Raw genomic sequence first — 26,938 nt, 5'->3', positions numbered from 1 at the left:
TTTATGAAGTTGGAATCTGAATTGATTGTAACAGGATACGTACAAGCTGAGAGGAGCTACTACCAAATTCTCCAAACAGAAGTTGTGCAGAGAGCTCCTGACTGGAGTTTATAGTTCTGAGGAGAGTTTATCTTACAAGCCATAGATTTTGAAAATGGAAGGAACAGCTGCTTGCATTGCAGCTGTGAAAGGGTTAGCATTATGCAAAGGCTGGTCTGTCAAAAATGTGACATACTCTGTCCATTTAGAGAGAGAGAGAGAGAGAGTGTGTGTGTGTATGTGTGTGATCTCTTCCCCCAACCCCAGCCTGTCTGCTACATTCTTTGGAGGGAAGCTGTTAAGAGCTCTGCTGTTGGAACACAACAAAGAGGGATTCTTGTAAAGTTCAATATATTCCCCATTCACAGTCATGAAACACACAGGCACAGATGGGAAAAGCATTATGTACACACTTAAGCTCATTATTGTGCACAAAGCTTTGTTTTGGTATGGTCACGGTCTTCTTTTTTGAGGATGTGGGAGGAGGGTAGATTAGAGATTACATGATTGTATAGATCAGGACAATATGAAATTTTATATGTAATTTTTAAAGTAGACAAGATTTGGAACTTCTCAACTTTGAGGACTGTTTCTTTCAGGTTATATAATTATTTCCAACCCTTTTTGAAAGGATTTAGAAACACACAACTGTTCTTCCCCACACAAATGATTTCTGGACTGAAAGTTACTAGACAAGGTAGTATCATTCCATGCACAGAGTCAAAACCTTGATTTTACACATACAAGCCATCGAGCCTGGACACTACTGTGATGCCTTGGGGCTGCTAATCCCCAAAAGTATCAGCCACGAAAAATTCAGCCAAACTCAATAGCCTCCAAACTGTTGGAGAACACAAAAGGATCACTTGATAAACACATGAAAAGAGAAGTGTATCAACAACTTTACCGGATACTTGCATCAATCCAAGCAAAACCTTCCACTGTCAGCTTTGAGGAAGTAAGAGAAGGACTTGCCGCAATGAAAAAAAGGGAAGTCTGCAGGCCCCGATGGTATTCTGCCAGAATTCCTCCTCCATCTCAGCCCCAAGGATTTCATTGGCTAGCAACATTGTACTACGCTACCTTAAGGACAGTACGGACCCCTGAAATATGGCGTGAAGCAATGGTAATTGTCATTCGAAAGCCTGGGAACCCACTGATGAAGCTGGGAAGCTACAGGCCAATTTCTCTACTATGGGCAACCTATAAACTTCTTGAATGTATCATCCTTAAAAGAATACCCTCAGGCAGGCTTCCAGTCAAAACATAGTTGTTGCAACCAAGTTCTGGCACTCACAACTCACACTGAGGCTGGCTATCAGAAAAAAACCTAAAGACTGGTGCAGTATTTGAAACCTGTCATCTGCGTATGACACTGTATGGATTAAGGGCCTGATGCTGAAACTTACAAAATTATACTTTGCTACCAAATACTTTGCCTGCTGTGGACCATGCTGAGTAACAGATGCCTACAGGTGTGCCTGGGTAATAAGATCAGCTCACCCGTACCATAAACAATGGGCTCCCACAAGGCTCTGAACTCACACCAACCCTTTTTAATATTTACATAAGTGACATGCCTCCAGCTGAATCATAAAAATGTGGATATGCAGGTGATCTTGCCATGACAATCCAAGCACCAAACCTCCATGACATTGAGAGAGCATTAACTGAGGACCTCCAAACTATACTTCCGGAAATGGAGGCTCACACCACACCCTGGAAAAACAATAGTAAGTGCATTTCATCTTGATAATAGGCGTGCCAAAACCACACTGAAAGTAGCATCCTGTGGTAAAAATGTGCGACATGATTACACCCCAACATACCTTGGAGTGAAACTTAACCGCACCCTCATCTTCCATGTTCACCTTGAGAAGGCAGCTGCACAGATTAAAACGAAAGCCAACATAATTCAGAAACTAGCAGGTACAACCTGAGGTGCAATGGCATCAGTGTTGCGAACATCTGCAATGGCACTTGTATATTCAGTAGCTAAATATTGTGCATTGGTATGGAGCAGATGCAGCCACACGCAACTTGTTGACACCCAGCTGAAGTTGACTCCAACACCAAAGCTAATTGTTCTAACATCGCTCCCCTGCCAATACGCCGAACAGCTGTGACACTCTGCGAAGCTCAGCGAATCCAGGAAAACAGATGTTTTCCTTTCTACCAAGACCTCGACAATGTCTCACCCCCCCACACACACACACATCTCAAGCCCCAAAAGTCTTTCTGGGAATATTCGCTTAATCTCATGCAAGCAAACGATGAGCAGAAGGAGGCTTGGAAAGCAGATTGGGCTAACCAAAACTTAAAAAATAAGCATCTTGTCCTGGATCCCATGCAGAAGGTTCCTGGGTTTGACCTTCCACACGCATCTTGATCAACTCTGAACCAAATCCGAACCAACCATGATAGATGTGGACATCTAATGCACAAATGGAAAATCAAGGACCCCTCGGTGTGCAAGTGTGGCTCCCCACAACAGACCATCAAACATATTACTACCTACCGCCCAATTGATAAATATGAAGGAGACATGGCTGCAATAAATTCTGCCACTCCTTAGGTAGCCATCTGCCTCAATCAACTTCAAGTGAAATTGTAGTTACTGCTCTCCACCAGCCATACAAAAGACGAAGAAGATGACTGCAAAGGGGGTCTTTTTTGCAGTTTAGATGTATCCTTAGTAGCATCAAGAGGCAGCGCTTCCTTTCAAATCCACTACAGTCAGCAAGGACTTCTATATGTATTGACACTAAGTACTCCCCCTTCCTGAAGGGCTAAATGTGCTGCCTTCATAACATTCAGAGTTTAATTGCTCATGGAATGAGAAACTAGATTTGATATCTAGATATCTTCTACATGGCAATGCAAAGGTGCTGTGGATCAGAAGGAAGAAAGAGTCTGTGACTATAGACTCAGTATCTTTAGCATTGTGGAAAGATGGATAAAATACCAAATAACAGTTCCTCATACCTCTCCCCTAGAAGGCAGTCAGATATCTTCCTGTTTCCTCATTTTACAAACAAGTTAATGGAGACACTATATAAGATGATTTCAGGCAGCATCAGGGATAGAACAATTTCAGCCATACTGCCTTTCAGATTGTCTATGCTAAATGTAAAAGCTTTAGTTCCCTTATCTCTGGGCACTATGTTACAGTCTCATCCCACAGCAAGGGATAGAATCCAAGATTCTTGCTTCAGCAAACAGTTGCACTTATATAACTCAAATGGCTGCATGTGATAGAATTTGTTTTTTCCAGTTTTTTAAAAAAACATGGTTTATTTAACAAATAAAAAAATCCTTTAAAACATATTCTATAGTTAATAACCATAATCATATATCCATTATGGAGCATTCAACAACAAAATACAGGTGTTCCACACTTTGGTCATTTTGATTGCTGGTGACAGGTTTGAACTTCAAGAGACATAAGCCCCACTGATGGCCCTCTGGTTGCAGCTTTGGAACTTGCAATTGTCAGGGAGTATAGTACTGGTAGAAGCTACTACAGTTCCCCCAGTGACCCTGGCCTTCATGTTAGCAGGCAAACAAAATCTGCTGCCAGTTTCAATGGTCTGCAATGCACACTCCACAGACCCCCAAAAGGACAGCTTGAAGGAACTGGTCCCTCTCTACCAGTGGTCTGCAGCCCTCCCAGTTCCAATCTCTTGAAGTACCCAAAGACAAGTGATAATAATAAGAATCTGGAATTGTGATGTGTCACGGAGTGTGGGGGAGACATGGCCTTGCATCCCCGACTTCCTGTGATTCACCATGAATCTCAACCAGCCAGTAAAGCAGAGGTTTATTTAGAGGACAGGAACACAGTCCACGACAGGTCTTGCAGGTACAGACAACAGGACCCCCTTAGTTAGGTCCATCTTGGGGTCCCAGGGACACCACAGAGCTAACTTTGATTCCATTAGGAGTCTAGTTACAGGCTGCTGAGCTGAATTCACTTTGGGCCAATGGTGCACCAGCACTGGGGCTCACCTACTACAAGCTGAAATCACTAAGAGCTGAAATCACAAAAGAGCTAAGAGCTGATTACTAATTACTAAGAGCTGAGATCACTGAGATCACTGAGTGTTGTGTTAACTAGTGGGGGAGCCTGAAGCTATATTGCTAAGCAGCTGGGGAGCAGTTTGCGGGGACGGCTGGAGGAGCGGCTAGCAGAGCGGAGCAGTTTGTGGGACGGTTGGAGCGGCCCCCGGAACGGCGAGCGGAGGGGAGCCGCGGAACTGAGCAGTTTGCGGGGATGGTTGGAGCGGCCCACGGAACGGCGAGCTGAGCACCACAGCCCTGTTGGGAAGCCTGAGCCACATCTGGGCCTCCAACCCCCTTCCTGGGTTCTCATGTTATGTGCTCAAGTATCCTCCCTCAAGGCCAGTCTCCCATCCCCCAATGCAGACCATCCCAGCAAAACTCCCCTGCAACCTTTCCCAGCCAACACTCCCCACTCAGCATTCAAAGAACATATTAAGAACATTCCCACTTCGTCACATGATGTCAATCAAAATGTAGCCATCTAGGAACCAAAGAAGAACAATTCACAAGACCAGCAACCAGTACTGAATAAGAAACATCCACACTTCACCTCACAGAGGAGCAGACAAAGAGAATTGATTGTCAAAGCTGAGTGTCTCTCTCAGGAGTTTTGTTTTCATTCTAACTAAGTCTTTATTTTGAGTCTATCACCATGTTATCCAAGCACCTATTTAGATGTTCATAGCTGTGTCTGCCTTCAAGATTGTGGCTTTTCATTATGACTTCAAAAGTTATAGTGGGAAGAGGAAAGAAGAACAATGTATTCAGATACTGCTATGTACTCATCTAGTTCACAAACAATTGAATTTTAAAAAAATATATTGCTAAGTCCTATCAGAGTTAGAACAATAAAGTAAATAATGTGTGTTTTTTAAATACATCTGTAATGGCAAACTCAAAGACTCAGAAGATTAGGGTTGGAAGAGACCTCAGGAGGTCATCTAGTCCAACCCCCTGCTCAAAGCAGGACTAATCCCAACTAAATCATCCCAGCCAGGGCTTTGTCAAGCCGGGCCTTAAAAACCTCCAAGGATGGAGATTCCATCACCTCCCTAGGTAACCCATTCCAGTCCTTCACCACCCTCCTAATGAAATAGTTTTTCCTAATATCCAATCTAGACCTCCCTCACTGCAACTTGAGACCATTGCTTCTTGTTCTGTCATCTGCCACCACTGAGAACAGCCTAGCTCCATCCTCTTTGGAACCCCCCTTCAGGTAGTTGAAGGCTGCTATCAAATCCCCCCTCACTCTTCTCTTCTGCAGACTAAATAACGCCAGTTCCCTCAGCCTCTCCTTGTAAGTCAGGTGCCCCAGCCCCCTAATAATTTTTGTTGCCCTCCGCTGGACTCTCTTCAATTTGTCCACATCCTTTCTGTAGTGGGGGGCCCAAAACTGGACGTAATACTCCAGATGTGGTCTCACCAGTGCCGAATAGAGGGGAATAATCACTTCCCTCGATCTGCTCCTACTAATGCAGCCCAATATGCCATTAGCCTTCTTGGCAACAAGTTCACACTGTTGACTCATATCCAGCTTCTCGTCCACTGTAATCCCCAGGTCCTTTTATGCAGAACTGCTGCTTAGCCAGTCGGTCCCCAGCCTGTAGCAGTGCATGGGATTCTTCTGTCCTAAGTGCAGGACTCTGCACTTGTCCTTGTTGAACCTCATCAGATTTCTTTTGGGCCCAATCCTCCAATTTATCTAGGTCACTCTGGACCCTATCCCTACCCTCCAACATATCTACCTCTCCCCCTATCTGAGTGTCATCCGCAAATTTGCTGAGGGTGCAATCCATCCCATCATCCAGATCATTAATGAAGATGTTGAACAAAACCGGCCCCACGACCGACACCTGGGGCACTCCGTTTGATACCGGCTGCCAACTAGACATTGAGCCGCTGATTACTATCCGTTGAGCCCTGACGATCTAGCCAGTTTTCTATGCACCTTATAGTCCATTCATCTAATCCATATTTTTTTAACTTGCTGGCAAGAATACTGTGGGAGACCATATCAAAAGCTTTGCTAAAGTAAAGGTATATCACGTCCACCACTTTCCGCATATCCACAGAGACAGTTATCTCATCATAGCAGGCAATCAGGTTGGCCAGGCATGACTTGCCCTTGGTGAATCCATGTTGACTGTTCCTGATCACCTTCCTCTCCTCCAAGTGCTTCAAAATGGATTCCTTGAGGACCTGCTCCATGATTTTTCCAGGGACTGAGATGAGGCTGACCAGTCTGTAGTTCCCCGGATTCTCCTTCTTCCCTTTTTTAAAGATGGGCACTATATTTGGCTTTTTCCAATCGTCCGGGACCTCCTCCGATCGCCACAAGTTTTCAAAGATAATGGCCAATGGCTCTACAATCACATCAGCCAACTCCCTGAGCACCGTCAGATGCATTAGATCCAGCCCCATGGACTTGTGCATGTCCAGCTTTTCTAAATAGTTCTTAACCTGTTCTTTCACCACTGAGGGCTGTTCACCTCCTCCCCATAATATGTTGTCCAGTGCAGCAGTCTGGGAACTGACCTTGTCTGTGAAGATCGAGGCAAAAAAAGCATTGAGTACTTCAGCTTTTTCCACATCATCTGTCAGTAGGTTGCCTCCCCCATTCAGTAAGGGTCCCACACTTTTCCTGACCTTCTTCTTGTTGCTAACAATCCTGTAGAAACCCTTCTTGTTACCCTTCACATCCCTTGCTAGATGCAACTCCAATTGTGCTTTGACCTTCCTAATTACATCCCTGCATGCTTGAGCAATATTTTATACTCCTCCCATGTCATCTGTCCAAGTTTCCACTTCTTGTAAGCTTCCTTTTTTGTGTTTAAGCCCACAGAAGATTTCTCTGTTAAGCCAAGCTGGTCACCTGCCATATTTACTATTCTTTCTGCAAATCAGGATAGTTTGTTCCTGTGCCCTCAATAAGCAGGGATTTGGAGCAATCAAATTTTTGAATTGCTCCGCTCTGGCTCCGCTCCAGCTCAGGACAAAAGCCTACTGGTCCAGGCTCCAGCTCCAGACTCCGCTCCAAAGCCCTGTCAATAGGGCTTCTTTAAAATACAGCCAGCTCTCCTGGACTCCTTTCCCCCTCATATTAGCCTCCCAGGGGATTCTGCCCATCAGTTCCCTATGGGAGTCAAAGTCTGCTTTTCTGAAGTCCAGGGACCGAATTCTGCTGCTCTTTCTTCCTTTTGTTGGAATCCTGAACTCAACCATCTCATGGTCACTGCTGCCCAGATTGCCACCCACTTCTACTTCCCCTACCAATTCTTCCCTGTTTGTGAGCAGCAGGTCAAGAGGCGCATGGCCCCTTGTTGGTTCCTCCAGCACTTGCACCAGGAAGTTGTCCCAAACACTCTCCAAAAACTTCCTGGATTGTCTGTGTACAGCTACACTGCTCTCCCAAGAGATGTCAGGGTGAAAAGTCCCCCATAAAAAACAGAGCCTGTGATCTGGAAACTGTTGTTAGTTGTCTGAAGAAAGCTTCATTTACTTCATCCTCCTGGTCTGGTGGTCTATAGCAAACACCCACCATGACATCACCCTTGTTGCTCTCACATCTAAACTTAACGCAAAGACTCTCAACAGGTTTTTCTCCAGTTTTATACTGAAGCTCTGAGCAATCATACTGCTCTCTTACATACAGTGCAACTCCTCCACATTTTCTCCCTTGCCTGTTCTTCCTGACCAGTTTATACCCATCCATGACATTGCTTCAGTCTTGTGAGTTACCCCACCAAGTCTCTGTTATTCCAATCATATCATAGTTCCTTGACTGTGCCAGGACTTGCAATTCTTCCTGCTTGTTTCCCAGGCTTCTTGGGATCGTGTACACAGGCACTTAAGATAACTAGCTGATTGCCCTACTTTTTCAGTATGAATCAGGAGGCCTCCCCTGTTGCACCCTCCTCCTTGTGTTTCCTCCGGTATCCCAATTCTCCACTTACCTCTGGGTTTAGGTCACTATCCCCCGGTGAACCTAGTTTAAAGCCCTCCTCACTAGGTTAGCAAGCCTGCCTGCGAAGATGCTCTTCCCTCTCCTAATTAGTTGGATCCCATCTCTTCCTAGCAATCATTCTTCCTGGAACAACATCCCATGGTCAGAGAATCCAAAGCCCTCTCTCCGACACCATCTGCGTAATCACGCATTTACCTCCACAATTCGATGGTCCCTACCTGGGCCTTTTCCTACAACAGGGAGGATGGACGAGAACACGACTTGCGCCTCAAACTCATTTATCCTTCTTCCCAGAGCCACATCGTCTGCAGTGACCCGCTCAAGGTCATTCTTGGCAGTATCATTGGTGCCCACATGGAGAAGTAGGAAGGGGTAGTGGTCCAAGGGTTCAATCAGTCTTGGCAGACTCTCCGTTACATCCTGAATTCTAGCTCCAGGCAAGCAGCATGCTTCTCGAGTCTCCCAGTCTGGACGGCAGATGGATGACTCCGTCCCCCTTAGAAGGGAGTCCCCGACCTCCACTACCCGTGTCCTCTTGGGAGTGGTGGTCGTGGAACCCCCATCCCTAGGACAATGCATCCCATGCCTTCCGGTCGATGGGGTCTCCTTCTGATCCCTTCCCTCAGATGACTCTTCCAAACCATTCTCAGCTGTAGTACCTGTGCAGAGAGCCTGAAAACAGTTTCTTACCTCTATCTGCATTGGGGATACATGGGTTCTCCTCTTTCTTCTTCTGGAGGTCACATGCTGCCAATTTTCTTCCCCGTTCTGCACTGCCCCCTCTGATTCTTCAACATGCTGTGCCTGCAGTACCAAACGCTGACTTCTACTCCTTTAGAGCTGTTATATGCTATCAATTCCTGTGATTTTTTAACTATTACAAACGGAAATCTAAATACAAATATTTATTTTAATGTTTTAAATATTATTTAAACTCTAGTCTGACTGCATTCAGTTTCCACTAATAAAAGTTAAATCCTCTGGATATCACACTTTATAATACACTTAAATAAGTGAAACAGTTTAAGAGTTCCATTTTTCCTACAAATGTAATGTTAAGTACATTTGAAAGCAGGCCAAAGCAAAGGTTACATGTTCAATCCATAAAGTAAGATGTTAGTTACTAATTGTTATTTTCGTACCGTTATATTACCTGACATGAAATGTGATATTTGCAGTCAAATTCACCATCTCACACAAGCTGTAACAACTTGCCAGGACCTTACGTTACTATAGTGTTGCCATTTGCGCTGCTACAGTTCAGATCTGGCAGTATTTCCATTGTAAGCCCCCTTTAGACAAAGACTTGCTCTGACCCAAATCTTGGTACATAAAAGTCTCAGCTGGGGAGTAACTTTTTCTTATATTCTACAAATGGTTAAAACTGGATTGGCCAGTTTAAAAACTGAAGTGGTGAAGAAAAAAAAAGTTACAAATGAGATTCAGATTTTCTTTATTCTGAATTAAAAACAGCTTTCATATAAATAATCATTTACCATTAATCTATAATGTGAAATAATCCCTTAAAAGAACAACAAAAGTCTGACCAAAGTTCCCAAATGAGGACCGGATTTCATTCGTAGGTCCACTTGCTCATTTCCTGGGCTGACAAGGACTGGGTGTGCTGCAAAGAAAACAGTCAGACTCAGGGTGAGAAGTAGAGCTTTGTGGGTTCATTTCCTGACTTGGTCAGAGAGTCCCTGTGTGACTTTGGGCAAATCACTTAGTCTCTAGGTACCTCAGCTCTCCATCTGTAAATTCAGATAATAATATTTCCTTTCTCCAAACCTTTGTCTGTCAGATCTAATTAGACTGTAAACTCTTCAAAACAGGGACTACTGCTTATCTTGTGCATGTACAGCTCCTAGCACAATGGAACACACTCTCAGCTGGGGTCTTCAGGTGATACTCTAACACAAGTAATTTGTAACAAACCTATAGTGCAATCTGTATACTGTATTATTTCACAGCAATTATTTTTTCACATTTTATTTCCCTGTTTAGGAATGTATTCCTTAGAACTAGCTTATTAAATTAGGTCTTACCTATCTATGTTAGGTGCTTATTGCTAAGTGTCTTACACAAAACCCTGCATAAAACAGTTCTTAACAATACAAGTAGGATACTCGTCTACTTTTTCAAACACCTGTTTTGCTAGTGATAACTGATTGCCCTGTATTCTATATGGCAGTGTGACAAAAGGGCACTAACATGCAGACTTCTTCCAAAGGATAGCAACCCCTTCTAGCTTTTATTTTGTATATTATCTTTTCTGAAAAGGCTCTCTCACCTTCAACTGAGGAGGAAGCAAGGTCTGAAGTGACAAACATTATCCACATGGACACCATCTGATGGGAGTCCTTTCTTCTGTACCCTCTCCCTGCCCTGCCTCCCCGCAAATTTTCCTTAATATAATGGGAAGCAACCTGGTCTGCAATGAAAAGCAGAGAGTTAAACTGTCACCCTTACTTCAAAACACTTCTGGTTTTTTGTTTGTTTTGTTTTGTTTTATTTTACTTTTCCCAATAAGATGATAATAAAGTCAGTATGGAATCTGCAAGAAGCTTGTTGTGCATTTTTGTCTTTGTTATAAGAATTTAATTCAAAATTAATCAGACTAGCAGGCACTACATTTTTGCAACCACATTTTGCATTGTACATATTCACAGGCAACAATGAAAAGATGTTTTAGGAGGATAATTTATTTGTTAACTTTTTAAAGTAAGAGAACAAAAGTGTCCTTTCCCCTGGTCACCATCTTTCTCAAAATATACATTTCCGTTTTATTATTTGCACAGCTTTATGTTTTAAACTACTGAAAACATTTTAAAAACTATTTAATGTGTGAATATGTATAGAAACTCAAATCAGACAGCAGGCAGTTTCCATTAATAAAAGTCACACGCTATAGATATCACACTTCAACATAAACTGTTTAACTTTTTCAAGTGTAAGAAATCCATTACACTAGAAGAACCTAATCACCAGACAGGAGCTTTTTCTTTATTCAGAAAGTAGCTGATTACAAATACAAAGGTCTGAAACTTTGAAGTAGCTTGGCCATGGTACACTAACTCATCTTACTGCTGTTCTCTTGGCTTATACAGACATTTACCTGGAAACACACAATTACTATTCCTTCTGCCAATAAAAAAGGTTTTAAATAATCAATACTGAAATACAGCAAATATAAGACATGTAATCATTTAAATAATACATTCATGTTAAATACCATAATCAAAAAGAAACTAATATTGTTTGAAAAGATATAATACACATTTAATCAACTAAAAGTGCTTAATTACGTTGCTATGTACAGTGACTTTGCTGAAATCAGAAACTTTTGCCCTAGACCGTACGATTGAAGCGATTTGAAATGGAAATATTTCCTGTCCACTCACTGCCAGTTTCTGCTCCCAGAGTGATATAACAGATGACATCGAGTACAATAAATTCTTTTATTAACCATAAATTTGAGACTGCTTTAGGGATTTGAAGTGTTCAGTTTCATGCTGAAAAAATGTAATGTTATCCACAGACCTTCAGTGTGTGTAACAAAAACAGAGGCACAGGTTATGCTACTTTGATCAAATTTTGAAGAAAAAAAAAGCCTTTTGATTTTGACAATATGTTAAAAAGATTTACAAACTTTTTTTTAATATGAGCCCCAAATAGTACACTGAGCATTTTACTATATGAAACAATTACTCCTAACAAACAAGACTTTGGACAAAAAGTTAATGCTATGCACAGGTTTTCTCCTGCCAGCCATTTTAGTTAAACAACACACAGGAAGGCAGAATTGCAGCATAAGATTTAAGAGTTTAAACATTTAACTGTAAAGATTAGCGAGTTAAATCAAGGCAGTAGTTCTTACAATCTTTACCAGGCTTCCTTTTGTCAGAGCTAACATGAATGTCTAAAAAGCTAATCTTTGAACACTTAACAGGAAGATAAATATGGTATATAAAACACTTCCAGTTAAAGCCTTCATCTACTACACAGAAAATGTCCTGTTATTGTACTAACTTGAGAAGTGGGTCCTAAAACTGCTGTAAGCTTCCACTTCCACTGTAAATAATAACTCACAACAACAACAAAGCTACTTGGAATAAATATGAAACATAAATATTGAAACAATTATTTTCTCTGTTGTAACCAAAACTCATCAAGCCAAAAGAAAAGCAAACTACTAAACTATCACACCAAATTTGCAAAAGTGAAGTTCTGCATGTGAGTGGAACACAATAACCACCAACCAAAATGTTCATATCAAATATAATACAGCTAACCTGAAAAATAATTATTCATACCTATCAGCATTGTTGGATTATACTGGGTTTTAGCCTCATTTATTTTGTGGCTTCTATTCTTGCATTTACTGCCAAAAGAGTAATAAAAAGAAAATTCTGTCTTTGCAGCTCATTCTTTAGTGAGCTGAATGTCCCATTTTAAAATCTCTGCATGACATTTCACGGCTAGCGGTCCTTACTCGAAAAGAACCCCAAAAGTGAATGGCATGATTAGTGAATTACTCTTACAAATGCAACTATATGGAAAAACCTAAGCTATACCGACTTGTATTATCCCTAACTTATGAATAAAAGATACAGGTTTTGTTTCCATTGCTGTTCTGGAACAGCATAGAATAATAACTTGTCACCTGTTAAGGGTCAAGTTTTGTTGATATTTTAACTTACGTGTGTGTGTGTGTGTGTGTGTGTGTGTGAGAGAGAGAGAGAGAGAGAGAGAGATTGATTAACATTTAATTTCAGTCAAAAGAAAGATAAACCACAAGGTTAATTACAGAATATTAACAACTCAGCCTTTAATCTAGGGATATACTAACTGACAGAATTGTAATAATAGAGCTTTAACTATGATGGTACGGCTTAAACAATCCTGATAGTCTTCAACATTTATTTCACTTATTAAACATTTTTCTATTATTAAACAAAAAAAAGATCTGACACTGAAAACTAATTCATGACAAAAACATCAAGGATAAGGGCCAGACTCTCAACTGGCATAAATCAATGTAGTTTCATTGACTTCAGTGGAGCTACACTAATTTACACAGCTGAGGATCTTCCCCCCATGTTGTCTTGAGCTGTTAATACATGTCCTGTGTAATGACATAGAGAGGCTTCAGAAAAAGATTTGATGCTGTAAACAAAATCAAAGATCTTAGCAATTCAGAAGGCCCCTTAAATCCAAATCAGTAGGGTACCAGCACTCCAGCACATTTGTTATGTGCTGACTGAGTTGTTGTCTTTAGGATGAGATGTGAAACAGAGATCCTTGACCACTTATGGTCATAAAAGACCCTATGGTTCTGTTCTGTAATTTTAGTATGATTTTTGAAATTATAGTCTGTCTGTCTAAATTCCCCTTAGAGTTACAACTGGATACACTATTCTTCATTTCCTGTCAGAAAATGTACAGCATTACAATGCACTGTTAAATAATTGCTGCATTCCACCACAGAGGCAGTTGCTTTTCAGTGGAGGCTGAAATGGTTCCTATATATCCTTTGTCTTCTTCACAAGATTGTAAATCTAAGTTAATGCTTGTGAAGTACTCACCATTTTGAAATCCTCAGATGAAAAGCACAATCAAAACATTAAATATTGTAAATCTTTTAGAATGGTGCTGTTTTATATGTGGTGCATTTCATAATCTAGTGAGAGATTTTCACAGGCACAAATGGAAATTTTCCTCCGCCTTTTTTGGCCAGATTGTAAAAAAACAGGTGCCTAAAATTACATTTTTTGGGTGGAATTTTCAGAAGAGCTAAGTGACTTATGAGCGCAAGCCCCATTGAAAATTAATGGGAGCTAAGTGCCTAACTTGTTAGGCACTTTGAAAGTCCCATCCTGTACTCCGAAGTCATTTAGGTGCTTTTGAAAATCCCATCACTAAGGCCTTATTTAGATGCAGGCCTAAATAAGTGGCCTGATTTCCAAAAGTGCTGAGAATCCAGTGCTCCCACTAAAGCCAAGATGAGCTGCTACATGCTAGGCACTTCTGAAAATCAGGCCTCTTATTTAGGCACCTACATATGGACGTAGAAGCCAAACTCTAGGCACACAAAGATAAATTCAATTAAGTAAATGAGTTTTACCACTGACTTCAAGGAGACAGGATTTTGACCCCCTTTTTAAAAATCTTGACCCTTGCTTCTAACTCATGGGCTATGTCTACACTACAGAGCCTATGCCAGCATAGCTTTGCCTCCTACTGTAGATGCAGCATGCACTGACAGAAGGAAAAGCTTTCTCTATTGGTACAGGAACCCCACCTCCCCAAACAACATTAGCTCAACAGAAGTCTTCTTCTGTTGGCATAACTGCATCTACACTTGGAGTTTTGTGACCATAGCGATGTTGCTAGAGGGTATGTTTTTTTCACACCCCTGACCAATATAGCTATGCCAGTATTAGGTGCAGAGCAGGCCACTTATAAGTGATAAGCACAGGCCCTGACTGTTAATTTGAATCACTTTATAAAACCAAAACATATTTTTCAAAAACAGATAAGATATTGTAAATACACCTCTACCCCAATATAACGCTGTCTTAGGGAGCCAAAAAAATCTTACCGCGTTATAGGTGAAACCGCGTTATATCGAACTTACTTTGATCCACAGAAGTGCACAGCCCCACCACCCCAGAGCGCTGCTTTACCGCATTATATCCGAATTCGTGTTATATCGGGTCGCGTTATATCGGGGTAGAGGTGTATGTTACTGTTAAAAACTGTACATATTTCCTATTATATTTTCTGATAGCCATATAAACCATGCACAGAATACCCACTTGTAATTGTAAATGAACAGCCAGCAGTTTCTAGACTAATCATTTAGCTGTTTGGATCAAAACATTTACAGGACAGGCTTTTCAACTTATCAAACATGGTTAAGTGAAAGGTAACAAAGAACCCCCAGATAAAAGTATTATTATCCAAAATTGTTATTATATATTAACTACATTAATATATATTAATGCATATTATATATTAATATGTATATATAAATTATAAAAAAGTTATTTCAAAAACTCAAACTACTTTATAATCAAGTAGTCAAAAAATAGCTATCTATATGGATATAAACTCTGAAAGCAAAACTTCCATCAATTTCATTAGGGTCACCTAAGATCTATTTTTAATGTTTTTTAATGTTGGACTCAAAACCTTTAGAAAAAGTTATAGGAACATAACTGAGTTAAGCAAAAGAATATTTGATAGAGAAGAAAATAAAATTAAGGTATATATTTAGGTGAAAATATTACAAATTTAGGATTTCAAAAGTGTCCTGGTTAACAGAAAAAAACAGTATTTCAAAGTACAGAGTAAAAGCAATTAGAAAACACAGTTTGAGTGAAATGTATTCTTGCAAGAAATTCTTATGAAGGATCACCTTGAATGCATTTGATGCTGAGGAGACTCCATAACTTTTCTTTACACAAAAGCAGTCATCAGCAGAGCACAACCAGATGTTACGCTTTCTTTTCTTAGTTTCTGTAAACCCCCATGACCTCCTTCAAATTAAAAAAGGGAATAGCATTTTTTTAAAGCCACAGGAGCTATCATTAGTGAAGCATTCTAAGGATTTTCATTAATTCATAGCCAGCCAACCAGGAATTTTCCCACAGCCTTATACAAAAAAAGTCAGGAAAGTCACTGATTGCTTGGTTGGATTTGAATATGGTCAGAAGTAAGATCAGAAATATTTAGTTCCTCCCACTGGAGTGGGGGGGGAGGTGTCCAGAAATGAAAATCCAAGTCTGCTCACCAAGAATGATCAAAATTGAGTAGTTCACATTGCCATTTAAAACCCCAGTGAAAGTAAAATATGAAGCATAAGTTTAAATCACTTAGGAAAAATCAGATACAAATAAATTAAATGAATTAGAAACATTGATATAGACAATTTTTAGAAATTGTTCTTCAAAAATGTCATAAAAAAGATGCATGTCCAGTAAAGAGTACATTTTTAAAATGCGGTGCAATTCATAAATTAAATGTATTCAAATGACTTCTTCCTAAGGAACTTGGTTTTAGCAAAGTATTTAAAACTATATGCTAGACTAGAATATTATGAGTTTGAGCCTGTCAGGTGCTTACACCCATTGAACTCCATGCGGGTTGAAAGGATTCAACACCTTGGAAGAGCTGGTGCTGAGTACTGCCAGTTTGGAAGCCCTTATAGAATATTCACTACCCAAAAACTTTATTAACACATGAATTAAAGCTGACTAGTTGTGCCAGGTATCCTCCCAGAACATCGAGTGCACCTACTTTTAAATCTCTTGAATCCAGTTGTTACACACAACAGTACTCCTCACAACCTTAACTCTGCCCCCGGAACTAATACGATAAACTGGGGATAGTACGTTTTGGCCAGGGCTGCCCTATAATAAACGGACATGAGGAGTGTACCATTTTATGTGGTATGGTGTGACCCACAGAATTGTATTCTCTCATTTATCTGCACGCCCTCCAACTGTCCTTCACTGTGTTAGGGACAGGTATATTGACTAATGCTGGGATTAATTGCAACAAGTAGCTGCAGCTCAAACTGTGATACAAAGAGTGATGCATCGGTACCCAATGGATCTGGGACCCCTCATTTCTGTGCTGAATTATGCGGGTTATGCAAATAGAGGAGCACAATATTCTTGTTGAGGGATTTGTAACAGTCTGACGGTAAGCATGACAGTGTACTACAGGGCAGAGATGCAGGTCGTGTTGTAAGGGGAATCCTGAGGACAAGAGTCAAGGGGTGCTAGCATTTGGTGCGACAGGGTGCTGTTAGCAGCTATAAATTGAGCCTTTGGAAGCCAGCACCCTGGTCACTTAGAACACCCAGAGCACTGGGTGTAGTTAGAATAGGAGAGGCTTAGGTAGTTTGGGCTTGGAAGAGTAGAAGGGATCATTTGCACCTGTAGGGAGCCTGATGAACTAATGAGGTAATTAGCTTGCCAGCTGGGTAGCTCTGAGAAGAAAGCAAGTAGTATGAGCCAGGGAGCAGGAAGGGGGTTCCAGACAACTGCTGCTCTGTTGTGATATATTTGGAGCATAAACCACAATAAAGACACTTGGAACCCTGCTGGACCGTGTGTGGTGCTTAATTCACAGAGAGTGTTCACTAGTCAGTGTTTCCAGGAGGTGAAGAGGGAGCCCCTTCACAGGTGGTTTATACAGAGTAGGTGAAATAGTCAAGTATAGGCCAGGCCTACCCAGCTGGTATTCATGAAGTGTGCCCCAAATGCAACTTTTGCCTTACTCAGGACATAGTGTGACAGTTTCTCCTACCATAGGCATCCCCACAGTATCCTATATCATATGGAAAAAGAGTGCTATGATGTCTGTCAGAGCAGGTTGGAGCATCATTCAAGGAGGGCAGAGTTAAGGTTACAGAGAGGGGCTGGTATGCACCGTAACTCATCTTTTCCTGGTTTCAGAGATTTAAAGTATAAGTGCACTTGACATTCTGGAAGGGTATGTAGAACTGCCAATCAACCTTAACTCTGTATTAATAAAGTTTTGGGGCAGTGAATGACCCTTGTTTTTTCAGTAAGTGGTGGTAATGATGGGGGTCTGACTAGGGAGTACCTATGCACAGGCACAAGAAAGTTTCCTGGGAACACATTACTGGCAGTCTGTTACCATCTCTGGCCTCCTCCTGGACTCTGCATTTCCCCAGTATGGGTGGAGGGGCAATGAGGAGGAAGGTAGGTGGTAAACCAATGGGCTGTGAGAAGCACATCTACCAGCTGGAGGCAGCAAAGAGGCATGGATGAAAGACTCAGATACCATACTCCATTTAGGGCTAATGTAAGGGGAAAGCGCCCTGCACAACACTCTGAAGTCTAGGAGGATTGCTGAGGTTTGAAGTGGCCTGTTCATCTCAATGGGTGATCTCCTCACCACCTCCCCAAGTCTACCCCATCCACTGTTATGAACTATCCGTTTTCAGGACAATCTCACCGTGCATGTAGGTTTTAGAGCAACTTTAATATTAATATCATCTCTTTATTGGGGGCTGAAACTGAAGAACACATTGACCAAATGACTTCAAATTTGTATGCAGAAGCATACCCCTGTTTCTGTTGTGGTATGCAATATTCAAGATAATCATACTGTTCACACAGATATTAGTGAAAATTAAAAGAAGCTCGTAGTACGGGAGGGGCCTTATATTGAGAATCCCTTGTTCAAATGACCCCAAATTTGCACTGCAAACGCTATCCCAGCCTCTGTTACAGCATACCTATTTTCAAGACAATCCCCCTATGTGTATGTACTTTAGAACACTTTGATTATTAAAATCGGCTCCTTATTTGGGGACTGTATCTGAGAAACCCTTGAGCAAATGATCCCACTTGCACCCCTATATCTACCTCTGGCTCTAATGTGGCAGCGCAGCAGTGCCACCACAGGTAAAATTGCACCAGATTTTCATTTTACCGGGATGAGAAAGGTTCTACAAAAATTCTGGCTTTTAGGTTAGACTATCATTTACAATATTCATTGCTATTTGTGGATTGCTTGATTTTTTTATAACCCTTTGTGAAGGGAGAATGTCATTTGAGGTTTGTTCTGCCTTTTTTTTTTTTTTTTTTTTTAAAGAACTACAATTTTTCTAAGGAACCTCAACATTTTGAAGGGGAAAATCAAGAGGTCTGAACCCTTAGTTTGTGTAGATGGATTAATTATTGTAGAAAGTGTAAATGTGTTTATTTTTAATGAAAAATATGGGTTACTGATTTGATTTATACAATATTCTGACAGTGCATTAGTCAATGTTGACGTCACATAAGTTTTTAGAACAGAGCTCTCTACTATGGGTAGTTTCCTGATACTTAATAATCACTTTGATCATACTGACATTGATGAGAGTCACAGCTACTTTCTTTGCTATACATACCTCACACTCAGACCCACTGTTCAGAAAATGAGTCAGGAGCATGTGGCATGGTTACATTATCCTAATGCTGCTGCTTACTAGAATCTTTAATCTTCCCTCTATTTAATTAATGCTATTATTCTTGACAATTCCTCTAAAGTAAAATCTGAGTATGCATAACGATTGCAGGCAAAACTTCCAGAAGATGACCCTGCACGATGCAACTAATGTGCACAAGACAGCCTCAGAAAACTCCCAAGTGTAGGTAGGACTTGAGCTAATTCACAGTACATGGGTGGTGCTCAGGTTCAAAAGCCACAGTATGTCATCTTTTAGCCCCCAATTAATCTGATGTCAGGCTGTCTGCAACCATCCTGGATTGCAACTAAACTCTAGTCCTGATGCACATGGGCAAATTTCTTCCTCTGACATGTCAACTTGGTTCAAGCCATATTGTAGATCCAATTTTTACCTTGAATAATTTTTTTAATCTTGCTTTCTCAAAGTAGGAGTGGGTACCAGACACTAGCCCAGATCAATCTTGAGTGGATGATATCAATTTGGGGAGGATCAGAGCCACAATAGGCAAAATAAAGTTACAAGAACTGTAACATTTTGATTCCATTTTGATGGGGAGAGGAATGGGCTGTATCTTGGAAACCCCTTGCTCAAACAACCACAAATTTTGATCACTAATTTTACCCTAGGTCCCAGGAGGCACAGCAATTTTCAAGACAACCCAAATAAGCATGTGGATTTTAGAGAACTTTTTAAAAATCATCTGTTAAATAGTAAGCTATTATAGTGGTACTATCAACTCCTTCTATCAGAGTGTTTGTCAGACCATTTATTTCTAAGCGTTTTACAAAGCAATACCTACAATTTGAAAATTGGTTATTAGAAATGGGTCCAGTGGAGTTTAAAGATCAGTCAGATTTACTAAGAAACATCTGTAACATGGAAACTTGTTATAGCTAATGTTAAACAATATGCACTTGACTTCCCTACATTGCTGCATGTTCATGGCATACTTCCAAGAATTAACTTTTGGAAGTACATTTTGTATCGTTATATACACTTGATACAGGTGCCGTGTTCAATTGCAGAAATAAACAACATTAAATAGATTATTTTATAATTTCAACTGATAGTACTGGTTTATTTTTAATATTTTTTCTATTTTTATCCATTTAAATGTTCACTTTTCTGGGAAATTATGGGAGAGGTCAGACAATAATTATTTAATAACAGTAGACATTGACATTCAAAAAGTTAAAGCTATACAACTGTTAAAACACAAATTGCCAATATCAAATGTGAAAATATTCAAAGTAACTATCCCTAAATCAAAGTCTGATAAGTGCCCCAGCAGCATTTTTCTTACTTTGTCTATCTGTAACTTTCAATTATCCACGGATATATTTTTTCAGATATTTTTGGGTGTGTATCATGAAACTGACTTTACCGAATTGACTGATAAAAAACTAATCCTTCCAAGACTATTTATCATTTTTTTTAAAAAGAGACCCCTTAGATTATATGGGTCAATATTACACTTTTCACACCACTGTGGAATTCTGGGGTCACTCATTCTACAGTCTGATGACAGTTATTGTGAAACCCAGGAAGAGATGTTTTCAGTATGCTATTGAATGCACAACATATTGCTAAAGTAGCATAAGGCCTGACATGCTGGAAAAGGAAGCATACAGAAGATGTTTAAATATATGGCTCAGCTAACAGGATTTAGGATAGTCACTAAAGTGACAAAGGGGTTCAAAACCATATATTTTTGTTAAATAAATATTGCACATCAGAACAGCTGCAGGAAACCATCCATTACTGTAGCAAACTGCTATATGCTGTAAAGTAATCATTATTCTCTGATTTTAATCTCTTGTGGAAACTCATACAGAGGCACAAGTACAAGTGTAAACAATGGTGACTATAATTGTCAAAGCTTGGAAAGGTAAATAGCTGGATGAATTTACAATTGCAAAAAACGTGATAGGATAAAATCTTTTTTTCCAGTTTCACAGTTTATATCTAATCTCGAAACAGGGTTTCAAATATATATGCATTTAAAATAAATCAAGCTGAATGTCCATTTGAAAGTAATAAAAAGTAGCTTAATTAAAATAGCTCCTATGACTTGCCCTTCTTTCACAAAATTGGTTGTCAAAATTAATATAATTTTATGCGGAGGGAAGAACAAGGGAACACCACAAAATTAATGGAGATATATAACCTGAGATATAAATTATATGTGTTTTTTCAAATTGTGCTATGCTTTATATATCAGTTTTTACACATAATGTTCAGTTTTATGTTAAGCAGATAAACAAAGCATAAATACAGCATAAAACTTCAAGGTAAATTGTTAACTTTCAGAAAAATAAAAATAAAACTTTTGGAGTTTCCTCCTTCAAGCACCATTGAACATTATTGGGAGCATTACACTTCATATTTTACAACCACAAGTAAAGTAAAGAGAAATTATTTTCACATTTAAAAATTGAAGACCAATTTTAGTCTTATTGTTCACCAATAAAACTTTGCACTCCTGTCATTTTTATAGTACCCTAATAAAATGCCAAATTAATTGGCAAACTTCAGCCTTTGAGCAGAATTAAATGGGCAAATTCACATCAAAGCTTTGTTTCATCATCTTTGGACGGATCTGTTGGAAAAGACAGCTGGTCCTTATTAAACACCCATTTAAAATGTTGCAGCTTAAATGAACTAACATCCACATTACACTAACATTATCAAGTAATTAACTAAAGAAAAGCTAGAGTCATCTAATGATGGCTTAACTTTTTTCCACCAGTGGACAAGAAAATATTTAAATCTATGAAATTAATTAAGTATTTGTTTTGCCCCTCAAATAATTTATCTAGATTTTGAAATTAGTCTGACTGATACATTTGTTTCAAGTTGTTAAGAGGCAACTTTTGTTTGTTGAAATCTAAACCATGGCATGCATTATAAAGAGGAAACAAATCCAGTCCATAATATTGCTGGGAGGCCTTCAACTACAGAAATGCTTGTTAGGTCATGAGCCTTTTGAATGTCCTGAATAGTCAAAGTACACAATTACACAATAAAATGCATGTAAAAGATTAAAGATGCATTTTTATTGTCAATATTCAGAACAAGTTTATTATAAGTAAACTGGAATAAGTTTTCATCATTTTTCCTCTCTAAATGTTTTGTGCATTTGAAAGCCAACTCTGAAAATACATTACTTGCACTATTTAGACTAAATGCTTTTTATGGAAGAAAGGCTCAGACCCACTATAAAACAATTGTAATGAAGAGACATCTTCCTGTTCGAGTAGTGTATATACTTAAATTGTGATGTTGGTTTTTAAATAAACATAAAGCAGTAGGCATGCTGTAGTTAGCATGTTTTTTATGGAAATTTAGTTAAGTGATCTAGGCTATGTCTACAATACAGAGCCTAAGCCAGAATAGTTATGTTGGCATAGCTACGCCAGCACAGCCCCCATGTCTGGACACAAACTTCTTCTGTTGGTGTAGAACAGGAGTAGGCAACCTTTCAGAAGTGGTGTGCCGAGTCTTCATTTACTCACTCTAATTTAAGGTTTTGCGTGCCAGTAATACATTTTAACGTTTTTAGAAGGTCTCTTTCTATAAGTCTATAATATATAACTAAACTATTGTTGTATGTAAAGTAAATAAGGTTTTTAAAATGCTTAAGAAGTTTCATTTAAAATTAAATTAAAATGCAGAGCCCCCCAAGCAGTTTGAGTGCCACTGAAAATCAGCTCGAAAATCAAACTTTCTGAAGATCAGAAAGTTTGGGGGGGGGGGGGGAGGCATGGGTAGAATGGATTGCACACATAGCACCTGGCATGGGGAAGGGAATCAGGAACCCTAGCATGGGAGAGCAGGGGGCCACACAGGAGCTCATGGCATGAGGGACGAGATGATGAAGACTGCAGAAAATCCCTGGAATAGAAGCGGATGGGAGGATGGCACATAGGAAGCTTCTGGGGGAGAATGGAGGAATGCAAGGAGCCCCTATTGTGGGCAACGTACAATACTTTTTGTTTTTTTGCTTTAAAATATGCCAAATGCTATATTCTCTCTCAGTCAATAGTCTCATTAATCTTATGTTTTAGTCTGAACACAGTCAAAGGCCTGATCCTGCAGAGTTAAGAATGTGGAAAACTTTACTCACATGAGTAGTCCCATTGGAGTCAACAAAATTAGTTATGTGAGTAAAGTTACCCATGTGCTTAACTCTTTGCAGAACTGGGCCCCAAATATATACAACTAAATTTTAAAGCTCAGTCCTTCATTCCTTACAATACCTACATGGGGAAATTAACCGAAATAGCTATTTCAGAATAAGTGTCCACACAGGGAGCTATTCCAGAATAGCTATTGTGCTTTAAATTTCAATCCTAACTCAAACTTGTACAACTTGCAAATGTAGATAAGCCTTAAAATTCTCACTGAAGTAAATGCGTGAAACCCTGGCCGCACTGAAATCAAAGGAAGTTCTGCCACTGAGGTTAGTGAGGCCAGGAGGATTTCACTCAGTGAGACTACTCATGTGCTCGTAAGTTACACATATGCTTAACTGTTTTGCTTGTTCAGAGCCATGTTGGTCTTGCAGGACTGGGACCAAACTACTACAAAAGAATGCACTGCAAGTATTCACATATTTTGCAACTAAAGTTGTCAGGACCTGTTCCATAACCTTTAGATTTTGCAAATTCAAATGATTCAAATGAAAAGAATAAGCTGAGGGTCTCTGAATTGAAACAGCAAATATTTGCAAATATAAATTCTTACCAACACAAATCTACACTATTCCTTTACCAAATGAAATTTTTACTGCAATAAAACAAAGACAAATTTCAAATATTTACATTAGATTAAAAGCAAAAAGATTATAGTATTTTTTAGAAAAGTTCATATTTTTTTGTTCTAATAAATTAAGCAAACCTAAGCAGAATGTGACATGAAAATTTCACATATGAGGAAAATGAGCATGAATTTGGGGAAAATAAATAAAAGTGCTCAAATTGAGGGGTGGGGGAGCCAGGTTTTCCCCCCAATGCAATTGTGAGAAAAGTGTGACATATCCACACAATTCTACCAGTGATAAGAAAAATAACACACACATAGATAAGTCACATTCTATCTCTTGTTTAATTACTCAAATATCAACAGTTAAACAATATTTTTTTCAATACTATACTAGTGAAAATTAACTTAACAAGCATTGTTTTACTCAAAACACATTAGACATGCATGCTATTCATCTCTCTCTATAAAGTTTTTAGATTTGTTCCTGCCCTTAACCTACAGATTAGAAACCATTTATAAATAAGCTACAATAAGAATATCTATTTGAATAAGGTACAATTACTTCAGGGCTTATGTCTTTTCAATCAGTCAGTGTCCCTGCAGTGTTTAGAGTGGCAGAGGGGAAGTGGCCTGTGGTTAAACAGAGGAAATACCAAGGAATTTTAATAGAGCAAATAGTCTCTTTACTTCCTACAGGGTAGCACTTCAAAGGCAGCCCTGCCCCAGAGCAGACAATGTGTTACAGGGGCCATCAGTCATTTAATAGTATGTCAAGTCTATTCAAAACTTACATGCACTCCAAGATAAATACCACACAACCAAGACAATGGGTCCCTTCCTGCAGTCATTCCTCTGGCAAAACTCCCACTTAAGTCAATACGAGTTTTCTCAATTAAGAATTGTACTACAGAATAAGATTCATTATCTAAAAAACTGGTCAGGCAAATTTGCTAACTGGAAATAAAAAATATATTGGTAACACAGTCTAACTGATTGGAATGTTTGTTTAGGAAATTAAAACCTTAAATTTGTTGTATGTGATACAAAAATAAAGGTTTTCTTCACAGTAACTTGAAAGATTGTGTTTTTAGCAGATTTATTACAGGGGACTATTTTAAAAGCTTTACATTAAACAGACCCAGATATAATCAGTTTAATATATACAATATAATTCATTATGTAAGGAAAAATCAATTAAATATATATTGCACATTCCTCTAGATGTCAAGATAAGCAAAATTAATCAAGCATTATAACTCCTAATAGGTAATGACAGTATATTTAATAGCTGCTGCTGAACCTGACAGAAATATGTACGCTGGTAGTTTGAAATATGTGGCGCACACGGCTTACATCTTGTGAAACATGAATACTATAGTAAAATATATTTTGCTAGTAAACCGTGACTTAAGATGCAATATGTGAATTTTTTCTCTCTCTTACATAGTTTCCAGTGTTTTCTAACTTCCAGTGAATTACACTATTCCCTCCATATCCCTGATTTGTGCCTTGCAGGAACTTTTTCAAATGTTATGATCTGAAACTAATGAAATCATTAGTGAGAATCTAACAAAAAAGAAAGGCAATGAAAGTCAGTCTTTTCCTTCCTATGGTCCTTGGAACTCCACAATTTAACTAGAATTCTCGCTAGCCTTTGTGAGGAGAAAACACTGAAAGGTGATTTTTGAAAAACAAACAGGAAAACGCAGCAAGAAAAGTCTGAAGCTAACGCACCAGGAGCCGGAACAAAAGGTAAAGACCAATAACGGAATGTTTCACCTTCCAGCTCCCCCCCTCCACGCCCCCCGCCAATTTACTTTTCCTACATCCTATGTCTGATGATCAGGCCTGAAGCTAAGACCCCAAGCCGGCCTCGAATCATTAAAATAACAAAGCCCAAATGATCGCCTTTTTATCCTGCTGGCAGGGCAGGTCGAGTTAAGGAAGGAGAGAGCTGCGGATAAAGGACCTGTTGAGTGACTTCTTCACACTCGCTGGTTAAACGATGCCTCGCACCCCCAGGGCGAGAAACCAGTAACTATCCCTTCTCTGGAAATGCCACCTTTCCTCCTGGCCGCAAATTACCAGCTGCAGAGCCTTGGAGCAGCAGCAAAGGAGTTGCAGAAGAGGCTCCCCCCCCCCTCCTGCACACTGCCCAGCGAGCTCTCCTTGCATATTCGGGAGAAGCAGCAAGTCGGACAGGCAGGTAGGCACCACACCTGCATTGCTCAGATGGGCTGGGCTGCAAAGAGTCCGCTGCCCACGGGACAGCGCTTGCGAGGCTTAGCTGGGAAACTCTGGCATCTCCCCACGCCACTCCGCCAAATCCTGCAAGTTTGGAAAACCCAACTCAGCGCATGAATCTGCCCGATTGTGCGGAGAAACAAGAAACAAAGCTTCAGTCCACTCACCCTCCATCCACACGTGTCGGCCGCAGGCTCCCGCCTGCTGCTGGGTCCTCCGGCAGGCCCAGCCAGCTGGTGACCCTTGAAGCAGGCGATCAGAGTGAAGAAAAAGGAGCTGAACTGGAGCCAAGGTGCCATGGTCTGCAGCGGCAGTGCACGGAGACTGGAGTCTGAGCAGAAGCAACAGCAGGAGGGGGGGTTAGCTGCGTGCATGCGCGAGAGAATGTGCAGCTGCTGCCCCCCCCCCTCCCCTCCGCATCCCTGCTGGTGGCAGGGGGGCTGTTCCTTGCGAAGAGAACTACAATAACTGTGTCTGGCGCAGAATGCAATCGTTGTCCCTCCTCCCCAGCCCCTAGTCATGTACTATTTTTTGGCAATGAAAAGAGATGCTGCTTCAAAGTCTTTGCCTCTAAGGAAGGCGAGATTACTCAGGAACACCACAGCTCCAAAAAGGAAAGTTAGCAAGACTTGCATACAAGTGTCTGTGTGCACGTCTTTCCCATGGGCCTTTAACTGTCCGTGTCCTGTCCCCTCTGCATGGACGTTAAAGATCATATGGTATTTTTTTGAGAATAGGGGGGTTGCTCCGGTGGCTAACCATTTTTCCCTATCTTCACCCCATCTGTTGTTCACCTATCTGCTACACTTTGTCCAGAGATGGGTATATTTCAATATATGGATTTTGTCCCCACTCTTGCAAACATGTAAGCA

The 26,938-nt window shown here is 40.1% G+C and overlaps 1 protein-coding gene across 2 annotated transcripts in view; it reads right to left on the bottom strand.

Annotated features, from left to right (window-relative positions):
• IL17RD (interleukin 17 receptor D) overlaps positions 1-26,494 on the bottom strand; it is an 89,183-nt gene extending 62,689 nt beyond the window's left edge. The window contains exon 1 of one of the 2 annotated variants that reach the window (XM_054036214.1): positions 26,234-26,494. In XM_054036214.1, coding sequence (XP_053892189.1) covers positions 26,234-26,440 — 207 coding nt within the window. In that variant the 5' untranslated portion in view covers positions 26,441-26,494. Of the gene's footprint in view, positions 1-25,791; positions 25,897-26,233 lie in introns of those variants that run through there. The other variant, XM_054036215.1, reaches the window with a different exon arrangement.
• Positions 26,495-26,938: the final 444 nt, after the last annotated feature.

The sequence above is a fragment of the Malaclemys terrapin genome, chromosome 7, assembly GCF_027887155.1.
Source record: "Malaclemys terrapin pileata isolate rMalTer1 chromosome 7, rMalTer1.hap1, whole genome shotgun sequence".
NCBI classification, from domain to species: domain Eukaryota; kingdom Metazoa; phylum Chordata; order Testudines; family Emydidae; genus Malaclemys; species Malaclemys terrapin.
Note: the sequence above shows the minus strand (reverse complement) of the source record. Positions and strands in the feature narration are given on the sequence as shown.